Source organism: Mesocricetus auratus, unplaced genomic scaffold, assembly GCF_017639785.1.
Source record: "Mesocricetus auratus isolate SY011 unplaced genomic scaffold, BCM_Maur_2.0 Super-Scaffold_100051, whole genome shotgun sequence".
In the NCBI taxonomy this organism is placed as follows: domain Eukaryota; kingdom Metazoa; phylum Chordata; class Mammalia; order Rodentia; family Cricetidae; genus Mesocricetus; species Mesocricetus auratus.
Window position 1 is genome coordinate 3,967,370 of NW_024429228.1, and position 13,252 is coordinate 3,980,621.

General features: G+C 37.3%; 1 protein-coding gene across 8 annotated transcripts in view; it reads left to right on the forward strand.

Moving 5' to 3' along the window:
* Cdk14 (cyclin dependent kinase 14) overlaps positions 1–13,252 on the forward strand; it is a 535,385-nt gene that overhangs the window by 262,458 nt on the left and 259,675 nt on the right. For all 8 annotated transcript variants that reach the window (XM_013123504.3, XM_040735840.1, XM_040735837.1 and 5 more), the window contains one exon: positions 8,230–8,353. In XM_013123504.3, the coding sequence (XP_012978958.1) occupies positions 8,230–8,353 (124 nt within the window). The remainder of the gene's footprint in view (positions 1–8,229; positions 8,354–13,252) is intronic.

The window sequence follows — 13,252 nt, forward strand, 5'->3', positions numbered from 1 at the left end:
CAATGTAAAAGCCTGAGGACAGGGCCTTATTATGAATATTTATGACGATTAAAGACATAGCAACCCATTTCTACAGCATGAAAATTGGCACGTAGGAACCTGCTTGGCTTCCTTGCAGACTACTTATTTTTCCACATTTTAAATACGGTCTACTTTAAAGCACATTAGAGTTTGGTCAGAATTGAGCCACACACAAAACTTGTATCAGTTTGTAATCTTATACTTATTAGTGAGCTTTAGATAGGCTATTGAATTTCTTAAACAACTGAAACAGTTTAAATGCTCCCCTTTATTCAGGTTTCATGTATTTAAAAATTTAAAAGCCCCAGAGACTGGAAATTAAGGTTCATGGAAAAAAAGAAAAGATTAATTGACGCTGTCTATAGCTGGCAGACATAGCTGTAGATGATGCCATGCTATTATCATGATGAGATTGGGGCTTCCTGTGTTTTATATAATATATTTCCATTTCTGTGGTTTAATGACTTTTCTAAATTATTCTTTGCAAAATTATATTTCCCATTTTAAAAAATAGCTGAAAATAACCAGCGTAATTTTGAACTCCCAGCTTTATTCCCTGGCTTATCTGTGATTCTCTTAGTATAAAAATTAACTCCTGGTTTTCATTTCAGTTAAAATAGTATGAGGTTTATTATGGTTGAAAAGTTGCTGTCTATCTTTTCTAATCCAGAAAACAAGCAGGTGTATAACAGATAAAATAATGTTAAGCCAAATTAAGATTGTCTTGTACAGATGGCTCTGAGAATTGATTTCTAAATGAGACTTTCTGATGTTTAGGGAGAAAACCAAATGACACCCGATTTTCTCCACAGTCTTCATTAGAGCTCTCACTGACCTAGTAACGATACCCTCTGATGTGTAGCCAGGAATAGTATAGCTTTTCTTATATCTGTATGTTAGGAAATATGATTTTTTCATGAGCCCATTAAATATTGTTTTAAAAAATTCTACGTGAATTCTTGGTGCCTAGGAATCTCCTGAACACATTATCCTATTTTTTGTTATGAGAAATAATATCCTCTATCTAAAAATGAAAGGATTGATAATAAAATTATAATAAAATTCTGCATATCAGTTCATATTTTATTAGACATGCAAGGGGCAGCTAAGAAGTGAATTTTGTCATTAACATGTGGGGTCAGCATTCAGTGGAATCATTTGCTGATATATTTGTTAACCACTTGGACCTGACAGGGGGAATAAGGCCAACCAGGTAACTAGTATACTCTTCAATTGCAGCATTTTAAAACTCGAAGTTAAAGGGTGGTAGAATGCAACCACTGGAGGCAAGCTGTATGTAGTTATGAGGCAGAAGCACCGAATTGGAATTACCCATGGGAGCAGGGTGATGTTATCCTGGGATTCAGACTGTAAGCCAGCCTATTCTCCCTGCCTCTCTCCATTCAGCAATGAATATTGTGCAGTATGCTACTACTTTGTATTTATCAAGACAGCCAAAATGTACCATATGGGAAATTTTCAGATGCAGCAGAGTTGCACACTCTACTTAGGACATTTCTGACCATCCTTGCTAAGCATGACTTCAGTGTGACAAGCCGGGTAAGCCCGTAGGTATCATCTCATTGCTGTGTAAATTTCTATTACTTCACACACCTCTCAGAGGTTATTGAGAGAAATTCATTCATCAAATATACCCAAACTCACAAGTCTTTGATCATCACATTTCACTTCAGATTATTTATTGTCTGTGGTATAGCTTCCTTTGGTGAATATTCTCCAAGAACTTTAGACTTGATTTGTTGTCAGTCTTTTGGGCTCTTTTTTAAAAATCTCTTTCTAAAGCAAGTTCATATTACCTTTCTTGATTCATATCAAGATATTTCATGCTGATTTAGTCTCTAAGATGTTGTTATAGACACAAAAATCATCAAAATATAAATATAAATGCTTGTTCATTTTCATTGTGTGAGAACAGAATTTCTGCTTTGTTTGGACTGATTAGCAATTTCCTTAAGCAGAATCCTTGTGTTCCGGTCAATTTCATGTCAATTTGACACAAGCTGCAATCATTTTGGAACATGTCTCAATTGAGAAAATGCCTCCATAAGGTTGGCCTACAGGCAAACATGTCCAACTCCTTGATTAATGATTGATATGGGAGGGTCCAACCCACTGTGGGTGGTGCTGCTTTCTAGGCAGGTGGCTCTGGGTTGTGTGAGAAAGCTGACTGAGCAAGCCATGAGTGGGCAAGCCAGTAAGCAGCATTTCTCTGTGTTTCTGCTTTGAGTTCTTGCTCTGATTTCATTTCATCATGGACTGTGATATGAAGCTGTTAACTGAAATAAACCATGACCTCCCAAGTTGCTTTTGGCTATGGTGGTCAATTACAGCAATAGCAACCCCAATTAAGACCCATGGCTCTCTCTGCATTTTTCATCAGAGATAGCCTAGTAGTTTCTAGAAGTCTATTTAATCTATCAGGTCTGCTTTTCCAGAAAACTGAATTGTCTTATAAACATATGTGACTTCTGGGAAGTATCCTAGTTCTAGATCTTGCAGCTTCAACCTGCTCTCTCTGGGCATTTCCATCCAAGAGCTGTCTTTCTTGATGTCTACCATTGCTTTGAATTGTAAAGGAAGGAGGGATGGAAGACATTTTATCTGATGACCCCAACTTTCAAATAAAATGAAAGCTGTTATTCCCACAGTTATGCCACATACTCAAAGTCTCACTTTAAAAGAATATTCCTTTTCAGAAAGCTATTATCTTTGGGGAAAACCTTATTAGTGTTCCAGGATCTTAGAAATGTAAATTAATTTTTGTATTATCTAGGAATTCTGAAACATGTTACCTATCTTTCTGAAGACATTATAGGAATCTAACAAAGAAGTAGAAAGTAAAGTAGAAATACCCAAAGGGGGCGGAAATGTGGTGAGTTTCTTTTACCATGCATGTTTTCTGACCGCTGGATGTAGAGGAGTGCACTTCAGACAGTGCATCCATGCAGCTGATGTGCTGGCATAGGTCCCTGTACATTTATTTCACTGTCTAATCATGCCGTGGTGATGTGAACTAAATACTTTTCAGTACGTGCAGAGTGGCACATTGAGGAGTAACTTAGATGGTTGTTTAAAAAACAGCATTCCATCTCACTTGTTACCCTTATATAACCTTTTGACCCCTTTGCTCAAAACCTGACACATCTAATTGTAATGATGTTTTGTAAAGTGAAAGTATTTGGACATAACTGAAATGTATTATATTAAAAATTAGGGCCCCATATTTACATTTGAATTTTTAAAGTTTAATTAAGTAGAATGAGTCATGATGAGTCACTGTGCAGATTCTCCCAAGTATTTCTGACAAAGCCTCCAAAACAATACAGAGAAACCCTGTCTCGAAAAACAAAGAAATAAAAAAAAATTACGTTAATTTTCTTTAGCACTGTTCCATTGTTATTCATAGAATTGTGAAATGATATAATTTAACAGTTCAAGTGACTGTTAAAGGTATCCATCCAAGATTCAAGCAGTCCTTCTTAAAATGGGAAACTTAAGGCACAGACATGTTAAACATGCCATGGGGATGTGCACTATTGCCAGTAGCTCTTACTGGTAGATTTGATGGTCTTGTCTAATGCCCAGGAAACCTTAAACTTACTCTTTAAAGGAAACTTTTCATGCTTTGGCAGTCTGCAAAATGTTTACCATGCTTAATCCTTTATTAAGGAGACTCTTGTATATTAAAGGATCCATGATTTTCTGACTAGTCATAGAACCCAGTGACTAGACAGTAGAATAAAGTGTATCTGAAGTTACATTTCAGACACTGGTGCAAGGGATTACTTACAAAGCTTATTGCTGTGTCTCTAAAATTCAGCAGAATAAATACAGATTATTAAAGTCAACAGTATGTACCTTTACAACTCACTTTCAAACTTATGATTAAAAGACCTGCTTTTTTCCTCTTCTAAAACTTGACAAGTTTCAAAAAGAAATAACATATTAAAGGGTACTTGTGAATGAAATTTGTTAAATTTTAATCTCCATTTTCCTTTTCTCCTTTATAAATCTCCCTTACACATATTCAGCAAGGCGATTATATATGTTAATACGTATTGCATTAGTAAAGAACAAAATGGGGGTATTTCTAGGTAGCGTTTTCCATGGAACAGAGAATATGAAATGTTCCCTGCAGATGATGACAAGATTAGGGGCAGGAGGTCTGCTCCTGACAGAGCAGTCCCCGCTCATCCTGTCATTGTTTAAGGCCTGTCTCATTGGTATTTCAATTACAGAAATTGAGCATATTCATGCAGGGGTATAAACCTAAACCTTCAGAGAGTATGCTGATGGGTTCAGAAGAATCTGTTCAGAAGGATTAAGTAAGATATTCCATGACCAAGTGTTCTTGGGAAGACCTTCTGTACAGGCAGAGAAACAGGAATGTGATTCAAATATAATCTGTCAATCTTGTCCTTGGTAATATGGCCTGCTGCCATATTACTTATTTCTAAGAAGACTTTTGGATTGAAAAATAAAGGAGACTTGAGTTCATTATATAATAATTGGAACTTTTATGAGGTTGAGTTCGTGTAATAATGAAGGCACATTGATTTTTGGGTGTCTGACTGCTCAGCCTTGCTCACAGAAAGCATCAGGAGTACTGGTTAGCTTGGTAGAGATAATGTGATGTGACACAAGTTTGAAAGCTTTGTGGGAACTCTGAGGAGGCTTGCTTTTGACTTTCCCTTTTTACACTTTATCAGAAATGCAGACTTTCACATCAAAGAGATTAAATAATACATGTAACAAAGTATTTGGAGTGACCTTAGTAGCAAGTCTTTATTCTTTTTTGTTTTAATTTTATGGGGTTCCATTGTCATTTACTAATTTTAACAACAAGCTAATATGATCCTTTCTCTTGGCCTGTTCTGGTCACTCTGGTTGTCCTTTTTCTTAATGTCCTCTATTGTTTTGTAGAAAGTCTTAGTAAGAGATTGTGTTATGGTTTATGCAACATCTGAGAGACATGGCATTCCCAGTAACTTAATTGAGAAACAGGTCCTTTCCTGGTTGTGCATAAGGAGAAGCCCTAATGACTGAGTCCTTCAGTATTACATAGGGTGTTCTACTTAGCTCACCAAGGGACAGCGTTCTTAGTGTTTCCCACCCTGCCTACTATCAATGCGTAGACTCTTAGCCATTGTAAGATGTTATTTGTAAAACACCTACTTTTCCCCTTGCGTTTTTTCTTTCCTCCCTCCATTTCTCTTTTTGCCTTCCTCTTCTTCCTCTCCCCTTTCTTCCCCTCCCCTCACCCTTTCCCCTTCCTTGCTTGCTTCCTGTCATTTGCGCGTTTGGCAGTGTTTCATTATATAGCACAGGCTAGCCTGGCACCTGCCTTCCTCCAGCTTCCGTCTGTGTGCAGGGATTACAGACGTGCACCAGCACAAAGTTAGCTTTTGTCATCTTGACATCCTTATTTATGACACTTTGTTGTTGTGTATTCTTTTGTTTGTTCTGAGTTTGTGTTACACTCGTGGCCATGGCCTCAAGTTTTCTCCTCAGAGTAGCAACAGTTTATCACACCATTATTTCAGTTTCTGGGACCAGGGAATATAGCTTAATTCCCTGTTATGTTTTCAGAGTAGCAGATTTCCTGAGTTCTTTTCTCCTTACAGGCTGGTCTTCATATAAGGGCAGTCAGTTTTATTACTTTTTTTGTTGCTAGATTTTCTCTTCCTTGTATCGTCAGGATACTGAGTATGGGCTGTAGTGTGAAAGTCTCTTAAGTGAAGGGATCTGTTCATGTAACTGTCAGCCTTTCTTTAATGATCATACCTGGCAGCATAGAGATTTTCTCTGTCTTGATTTTATAGAATTTTGGGGTCATGTTAGCTTCCAAAGTTTAGAGCTTTTGTGCTTCTAAAGCTGTGTATACAATCACATACTTCAGTAATACTCATTTTGATCTTCTTTAGCATGATATCCTAGTTGAATAGCTTCTGGATTGGCACAGGGATTGTGTATTTTCACTAGTTACTGAGGGCATTAGAAGAGGAACCTTTTGGTCCTGCTTAATCTGCCCACTTCTGCTCTTAGCTGTTTGAAAATCCTATTCCAGGACTTCCTGTCTGTGATCTTTTTTATCTGCCCTATCCAGATGTCTCTAATCCATCTGGTAATACTGTTAGTGGATACAGAATTGACAAATGTGCACGCAGCTTATGAGAAGGCATAAGGGGTACGGTCTGTGGGAACTGGGGTAAATTCTGTACTGTGAATGATGTGTTCAGAAACTACACTGGGGGATAGAGAGTGAGTAGGGGGCCTGGGGAAGGGGGTGGGAAGGAAGTCAGAGAGGGCTGCAGGGACCCGGGATCAGAGTTGAAAAGCATCATGCCTCTGATTATGATATGCCAATGTTTCTTAGAGCTAGGGAATAAAAAAATCACAGGGACGGAGCACCTGGCTGGAACCAGATTCAGTTGAGTGGGTTCAGAGGCCGTGTTCTTGGATGTTCATGTGCTGCCCTATCAGTTTGAGGAGGCAGCTCTATATCAACATGCCCACATGTGTTTATCCTTGTTATAGTCCCTGTACTAGGTTAGCTAAGAGTGCCAGTTTTGTAATCAGCACTCTTGGTTTGTGTCCTGGCTCTTCCACTTAACTGCTGAGAAATCTTGAGAAACCACACTGTTTCCTCATCACCTGATGTGGATAATGATAGAGTGTACTTGGTAGGCAATGACAAACATTCCTTAACAAAACATTTATTTCTAAAATTTTGTATATGCTATCTGCATACGTGTGTCTCTTAAAAACTTTTAATCCCAACACATTTTAATTCACTTATTCACCTTCCCTTTAAATTGAAGAACTAAGGAATTTCATAGGAACCATAAGCCTCAAGTCCCAGGATACAGAGTGAAGCTAGTGTTCCTCAGCTCTTTCCATCTTCTCGATAAGAAGAGTCAGGAGGAGGCAAATTCTGGAAAGATGTTTTTTTTTCTTGAGTATTTAAGCCAGAATATTCTCTCCAGATGCCCACAACAATCTACTTGCACTCTGGAAATAGTGAGCCAAGGCTTCCTCTTTGCCCATGCATAGTTATCAGACATAAAGATTTTTGGGATGCACTAATTTCATTGTCATTTCAACATTTTGCATCAGTAGACAAGGGCGCTTGAGTTTCCTAGCACTGGCTAGTGGGAGCATTCTGGAATGCTAGCTTTCAGTGCCCTCAAGGAGTTGCTAATCATTTCCACTTGAAACTTCAGAGTGGCTTGAGCACTGGTCTTTTAACTCATGTTAGATCTTCTTGAGAACAGCCTTTTATTATTAGCTGAATTTATGAGCAGGATATAGTTGATGCATAAAAGTAAAAGCACATTTGTTTTATTTTTGTTTTAGGAGATTGATTGCTTAAATACTAGGTCAATGAAAGTGACTTTGGCAAGCAAGTTAGTTGAAACTAACTTCTTCATAGGAATGGCTTTGAGACACAGAGTGAATAGTGCCTTTGTTATTAAAATAGAAGAATTCACTTGTTATAAAACTCCAAAGCGAAGGCCACCAGTCATTTTATAAATTATTTGTCACACCCAAACTATTGAATCCTTGCTGTCTCTGCTATGATAGGTCACCTCTGCAATTAGTGAAGGTACACATCTATCTTCAGGCAATAGCTAATCTCTACAGCCATATGTACAAAGGCAGCCTGATCATAATTTGGTATTTATTGGACCATGTGACTGTTTTGTTTTCATTGTCTCAAAACATCTTATCTTTCCATTCCTTAAGGCTTATTAGTGGGTGGGTCCCTGGATGCCATGTTCATGCCATTTCTATAGAATCAAATAAGGATAAATATATGACATTTTTATCTTTTGATGTTATAGATTGCTTTGCTCTCTTAGATATCATTTTAGTCTACAGAGATTGATCTTGTAAAACTGTAATCACCTGATCTTTCATATTCTCTGTCATTTACAGAATGTAGATTACAGAGTTCTGTGGCTGAGGAAGCATTTTGATTGACACCATGAAGTTTTAGAAATTCTCTGACTTACTTCGTAATGAATTAGTGGTTGATATGCTACCATTGCACATTTTGCTTACTCATTGGTAGGAAATTTAGAGGCAGTTGCCCATTCTCACTAACGTATGTGGCAGACTGTATATATGAACTGGCATTTATCTGAATTTGGATTTTAACCCTCGTCTCCCTCCTGTGTTTCCCAGTTGTTTTTATTTCAGTTGCTGCGAGGGCTGTCCTACATCCACCAGCGGTATATTCTGCACAGAGACCTGAAACCGCAGAACCTTCTGATCAGTGACACGGGGGAGCTAAAGCTGGCAGATTTCGGTAGGAAAGCAGTTAATTACCAGTTTGTTTGTCACACTGTGAGAATGCCGGGCAGATGGTGGCACTGTCTTTGTTTAGGTGCAGTTCTTCTGTCACCATGGATCATGGTGATTTTTTTTCCTGGGACAAAGAAATTATTTCCATCTTTTGAGAAATGGTAAAGTAAAAACATAGTGGTTGGTGGATTTTTATGAAGTAGGACTCTGCTTGCTGGTCTTCCTTACATAAGCACAACATGACATCAAACAAAGTCTCAGGAAAATTTGAACATAAAATATACTTGAGGAGATCTTCTTTCTTTGCTTAGATTTTATTATGAAAATAATCTGAAGTAAAATGACAGAATAGCCTACCACACAACTTTAAGAAGTCTGAACATTTTATTAAACTTCAAGAGCTGTGAAGGGAAATCTTGGTACCAGTTTTGGGCATCCTAGGATGAACAATGTTCAAAACTCACTCACTCTAAGGACATAATATAGGAATCTCGTGTAACCTTGCCAATAGTGATGGTTATTGTGGGTATTCCTCATAGCATTATAAATGGGAATGATCATTTAAATCCCAGGTCCTAGAACAGGGGTTTTAAAAGATGTTTCTTAGAAATTTGAAACTGGTCTTTCACATCTTTGAGAACCCAGAGGAAGCAAAACCAGTGCCTCTCCCTACTGTCACTGTGCTGTGTGGCTCACTGGGCTCCCGGCAGTGGGGAATGACACTTGATGGAAGGAAGTGTGATGTGTTGACACTACATTGCCTCAATTATTTTTGAATACATATTCAGATTAGAAATTTGTTCCATTAAGAACGGAATGAAAATATTACCCTTGGGATGTAAAGATGCCTGAGGTTGAGACAACCTTTTGAGGAAAATAATTATTTTCCCCATCCCAACCCCCAAGAAATAAAAGAGGGAAGGGAGTGGTTGTTTATTTCAAGGTCAGGTTGTTGAGTACCCCTGGACACATATACTCTGCTGGGTTTTATGTCTTTCTTCCAAAGAGAAAGTGAAGCAAAAATTAGCATGATTAGTGATATATGTTAACAAAATATTTTTTCATCAGTGACTTTAATATAAATAGTGAAAATCTGTATGATTTCACACACGTGTTGTTTATTGCCAGATGAAGATTATATGAGGTAGATAGTGGATGAGGGCGGGGGTTGGTAGAGAGGAATTTTGTAGTTCTTCAAAGTCAAAGTATTAGCTTTGCAGCAGACATTTTGTAGTTTGTCACTGTCAATAGCTTTAAAAGAATTTTAACAGTGATTGTTTTTAAATCATAGTTTGCTGGTATAAGATATCTATTGAAATACATTACTGTGTTGAGCACTTAACTGAATTGATCCTGTTCCTTAAATTTCTCATTGAGTATGTCAGTAAATATGTGTTATAAAATTATTTGTCTGTACAACTAAAGATACAATAGAGTTGTATGAATGTGCTTAATAATTGGTTTTATATTTTAAGATGTTATTTTTATTATTATAGCAAGGTAAGTTAATTTGAAAATACTCTCTATGTCTTTTGGCTGTTCAATATCAAATAATCCATCCTGAAAATATACATACAGCTAACATGTTATGGGGCTCAACAGATTATATTTAGGAATATATATTTACAAAGCACTAGCATTTTATATCTGATTCAGTAACAAATTGAGATGGAAGTCTTAAAACCTGAAATGATACTCTTTTTAGAAATGTAGAAATTTAAGAATATGAATCACTCAGAAATTATATTTTAACACTTTAATGTATTTTCTGTCTTTTTTGTGCATCTTGTTTCACCTACCTATTGTCTGTCCTCCAATAAGATACATACTGTTTTATAAGTATTTATCTAATAAGAGCATTTCTTAATGTCTATTCATGTTGAGAAAAATGACAAGATCATTTGTATCAGCTGGGATTTTTCCATTATTGGCTACAGTATCATTTCTGTTTAAGCCCTTGTCAAGGATGTTTTAATTACCCACAATTTTACACATTCCTGTACATATGCATTCACCCTTTGTAGTGAAAGAGCCATGTACTAGAGGCGGAGGGGTGAGTGGCTTTAAAGCAATTCATTCTTTGGTCCTTACTGAGCAGCAAAGGATGGCCCACATACTCTCAGTGTCTTAGTCAATTGTTTAGCTAGGAGCATGCAGTTGGCATCCGTCCTATTCCTAGAGTGTAATGAGCGAGACTTGTTCACCAATTGACAATTTCCCCCAATTAAGTGTGCATTATTTTGTCTTTTAATTTAAGACATGCAATTAACTGTGATTTACGGTGTTTGGGCACGAGTGTGTGTGAGATGAAGGAAATGCATGGAAAATACAGTGAAGCTAGATAGTCAAAACGGTCAGTTCCAGGCAGCAGAACCCTTAGACACAGTTCTTCGTCCGGAGTCTGACATTTCAAGAGCTTTGGGAATTTTGCCTTGCCTTTCTTTTATGCGAACAATGCCGAAAACATCTGAATAAAAGAGATAAATATGTTCTGAATGACTGTATTCCCTGTACTGTAAGTGCTGCTTCCTTATTAGAAAATAAAAACATGCCAGAGAAAGTTTGACAAAAACTCTTCTGCTTCTGTTGTGTGGAATAGTTTTGAGAAGAATTGGTATAAGCTGTTCTTTGAATTTCTGGTAGAATTCTGCACTGAGGCCATCTGGGCCTGGGCTTTTTTTGGTTGGGAGACTTTTGATGACTGCTTCTATTTCCTTAGGGTTATAGGTCTATTTAAATTGCTCATCTGTTCTTGATTTAATTTTGGCAAGTGATATCTATCCAGAAAATTGTCCATTTTCTTTAGATTTTCAAATTTTGTGGAGTACAGGTTTTCAAAGTATAACCTATGGTTCTCTGGATTTCCTCAGTGTCCATTGTTATGTCCCCCTTTTCATTTCTGATTTTGTTAATTTGCATGTTCACACTCTGCCGTTTCATAAGTTTGGACAAAGGTTTGTCTATCTTGTTGATTTTCTCAAAGAAACAACTCTTCGTTACATTGATTCTCTGTATTGTTTTCCTAGTTTCTACTTTATTGATTTTGAAATGTTTTAGCACCTCGACCTTCCTGTTGCAGAGGTTTACTCTGTCTTATGTGGTAAAATTGAGTGAAACAGTTGTGCTGATTTCCATTTGTCTTCATATTCCCTATCATCTACAGGGAAAATATTTCAAATCCGTTATCCACGCTGTCTCCTCAATACCTGGGTCCTGCTAGTACCAGCCATTTAGTGGCCTTTATTGTGTCCTGGGTTGCCCACCCTCCTGCTTCCCATGTGGCTGTCCTTTCTTTCTTTTATAGAGGAATAGTTGTAACCCTGCCCAGAATAGGACCACTGTCAGTACTGTCTTTAGCTTAGTGAAGCAGTCACATTTCTAATGCATTATAAGTATTCTAGTCGCTTGGTCTTGTATTTTCATTTTTTGCTTCAACTACTTATCTTGCTCACTATCACCTGTACTATGTGCCCGACCCTACAGTAGATACCAAAGCAAAACATTAGCAATAAACATTTGTTGAATGGATAAAAACCCATGAAAAAAATTAGTAATCACCTAAAGATTAAGACTCACGTGAATGTACTAATGTCTGTTTCTTCTTTGGAAAACTAGCTGTTTATAAAACAGCTGTCTCTTGCCGGGTGGTGGTGGTGCATGCCTTTAATCCCAGCACTCGAGAGGCAGAGGCAGGGGGATCTCTGTGAGTTCGAGGCCGGGCTAGACTGACAGCGTCCAAAACAATACAGAGAAACCCTGTCTCGTAAAACAAACAAATAAAACAAAACAAAACAAAAAGCAGCTGTCTCTTTTTCAGAGTTGTCCTGGCTCTTGATAACCAAGATTGCAGGTGGAGTTGCTGGGTTGAAGAAGTGTGGTGTCCTAGACTACTTTTGAGTCTCTCCCGCATGGGTTTCACACAGTGCTTGGTATTTCTGATGCCTGTAACTTCAGGTTGCAAAACTAAAAGCAAATGTAACTAGCAGACCCAGTTGAACTTTTATCAATTGCAGAGTATATTAGACATTGAAGTAAGAGATCATTACTGAATTCAACTCATGTGGGTTTTCAAGACTCATTTATGTTTTCTGAGCCTTTGCTTGCTGTGTGAAATGAAATACTCTTGGACAGACACATTCCAATGTCCTGTTAGTGTTGGTGGTTTATGTTGTACATTTTTTTAATGCATTAGCCTATTTTCTAGTGACTAGAGACTTACTAGTAATTAAAAATTTGTTCACTAAATGTAAATAAGTATCTGGACATTTCTCCCAGGAATCTAAATTTTGGTTCTTTTTTTGTGAGAATGATATAATCCCATAATTTCCCTCTACCCAACCTCGTCTCATATGTCCCCTCCACACCCTCACTCTCATTCAAATTCATGGTCTCATTTTCTTTAATTGTTGTGACATACATATGTATACATGTGTGTTTATCTCTAAATATGTAAATACAACCTGTGCTGTCCATGTAATGTTACTGATATGTATATGTCTTTAGAAGTTTGAAATTCCAACAGATGAGGCCAGTCATACTTTCATGATGTATTGTATACATTAAAAGAAAAGAATTGAAGCACAGACGGCAAATCAAATGCATGAATTCACGAGTTCTTAGTAGTATAAGAACTCAAAGTATTTTCCATCTAAATTAGATTAAAGGGAACTGTAGATTTACAATTTTGTGCAGTTTTTGCAAGGTGATGTGGGGTCATCCAGGTTTCTTCTTCTGTTTTTAGACGTCACGGTCTAACTATATTGAAAGACAGTTAGGCTATGTTTATGCCTGGAGATGGAAAGAGATCACCAAGAAGTATCTAATAAACATTTGAAGTCACAGTTTGTTTTACAAGCTTTTCAAGGAGGAATCAAATTAAACAGCTCTGTGGTTTTAATCGAGA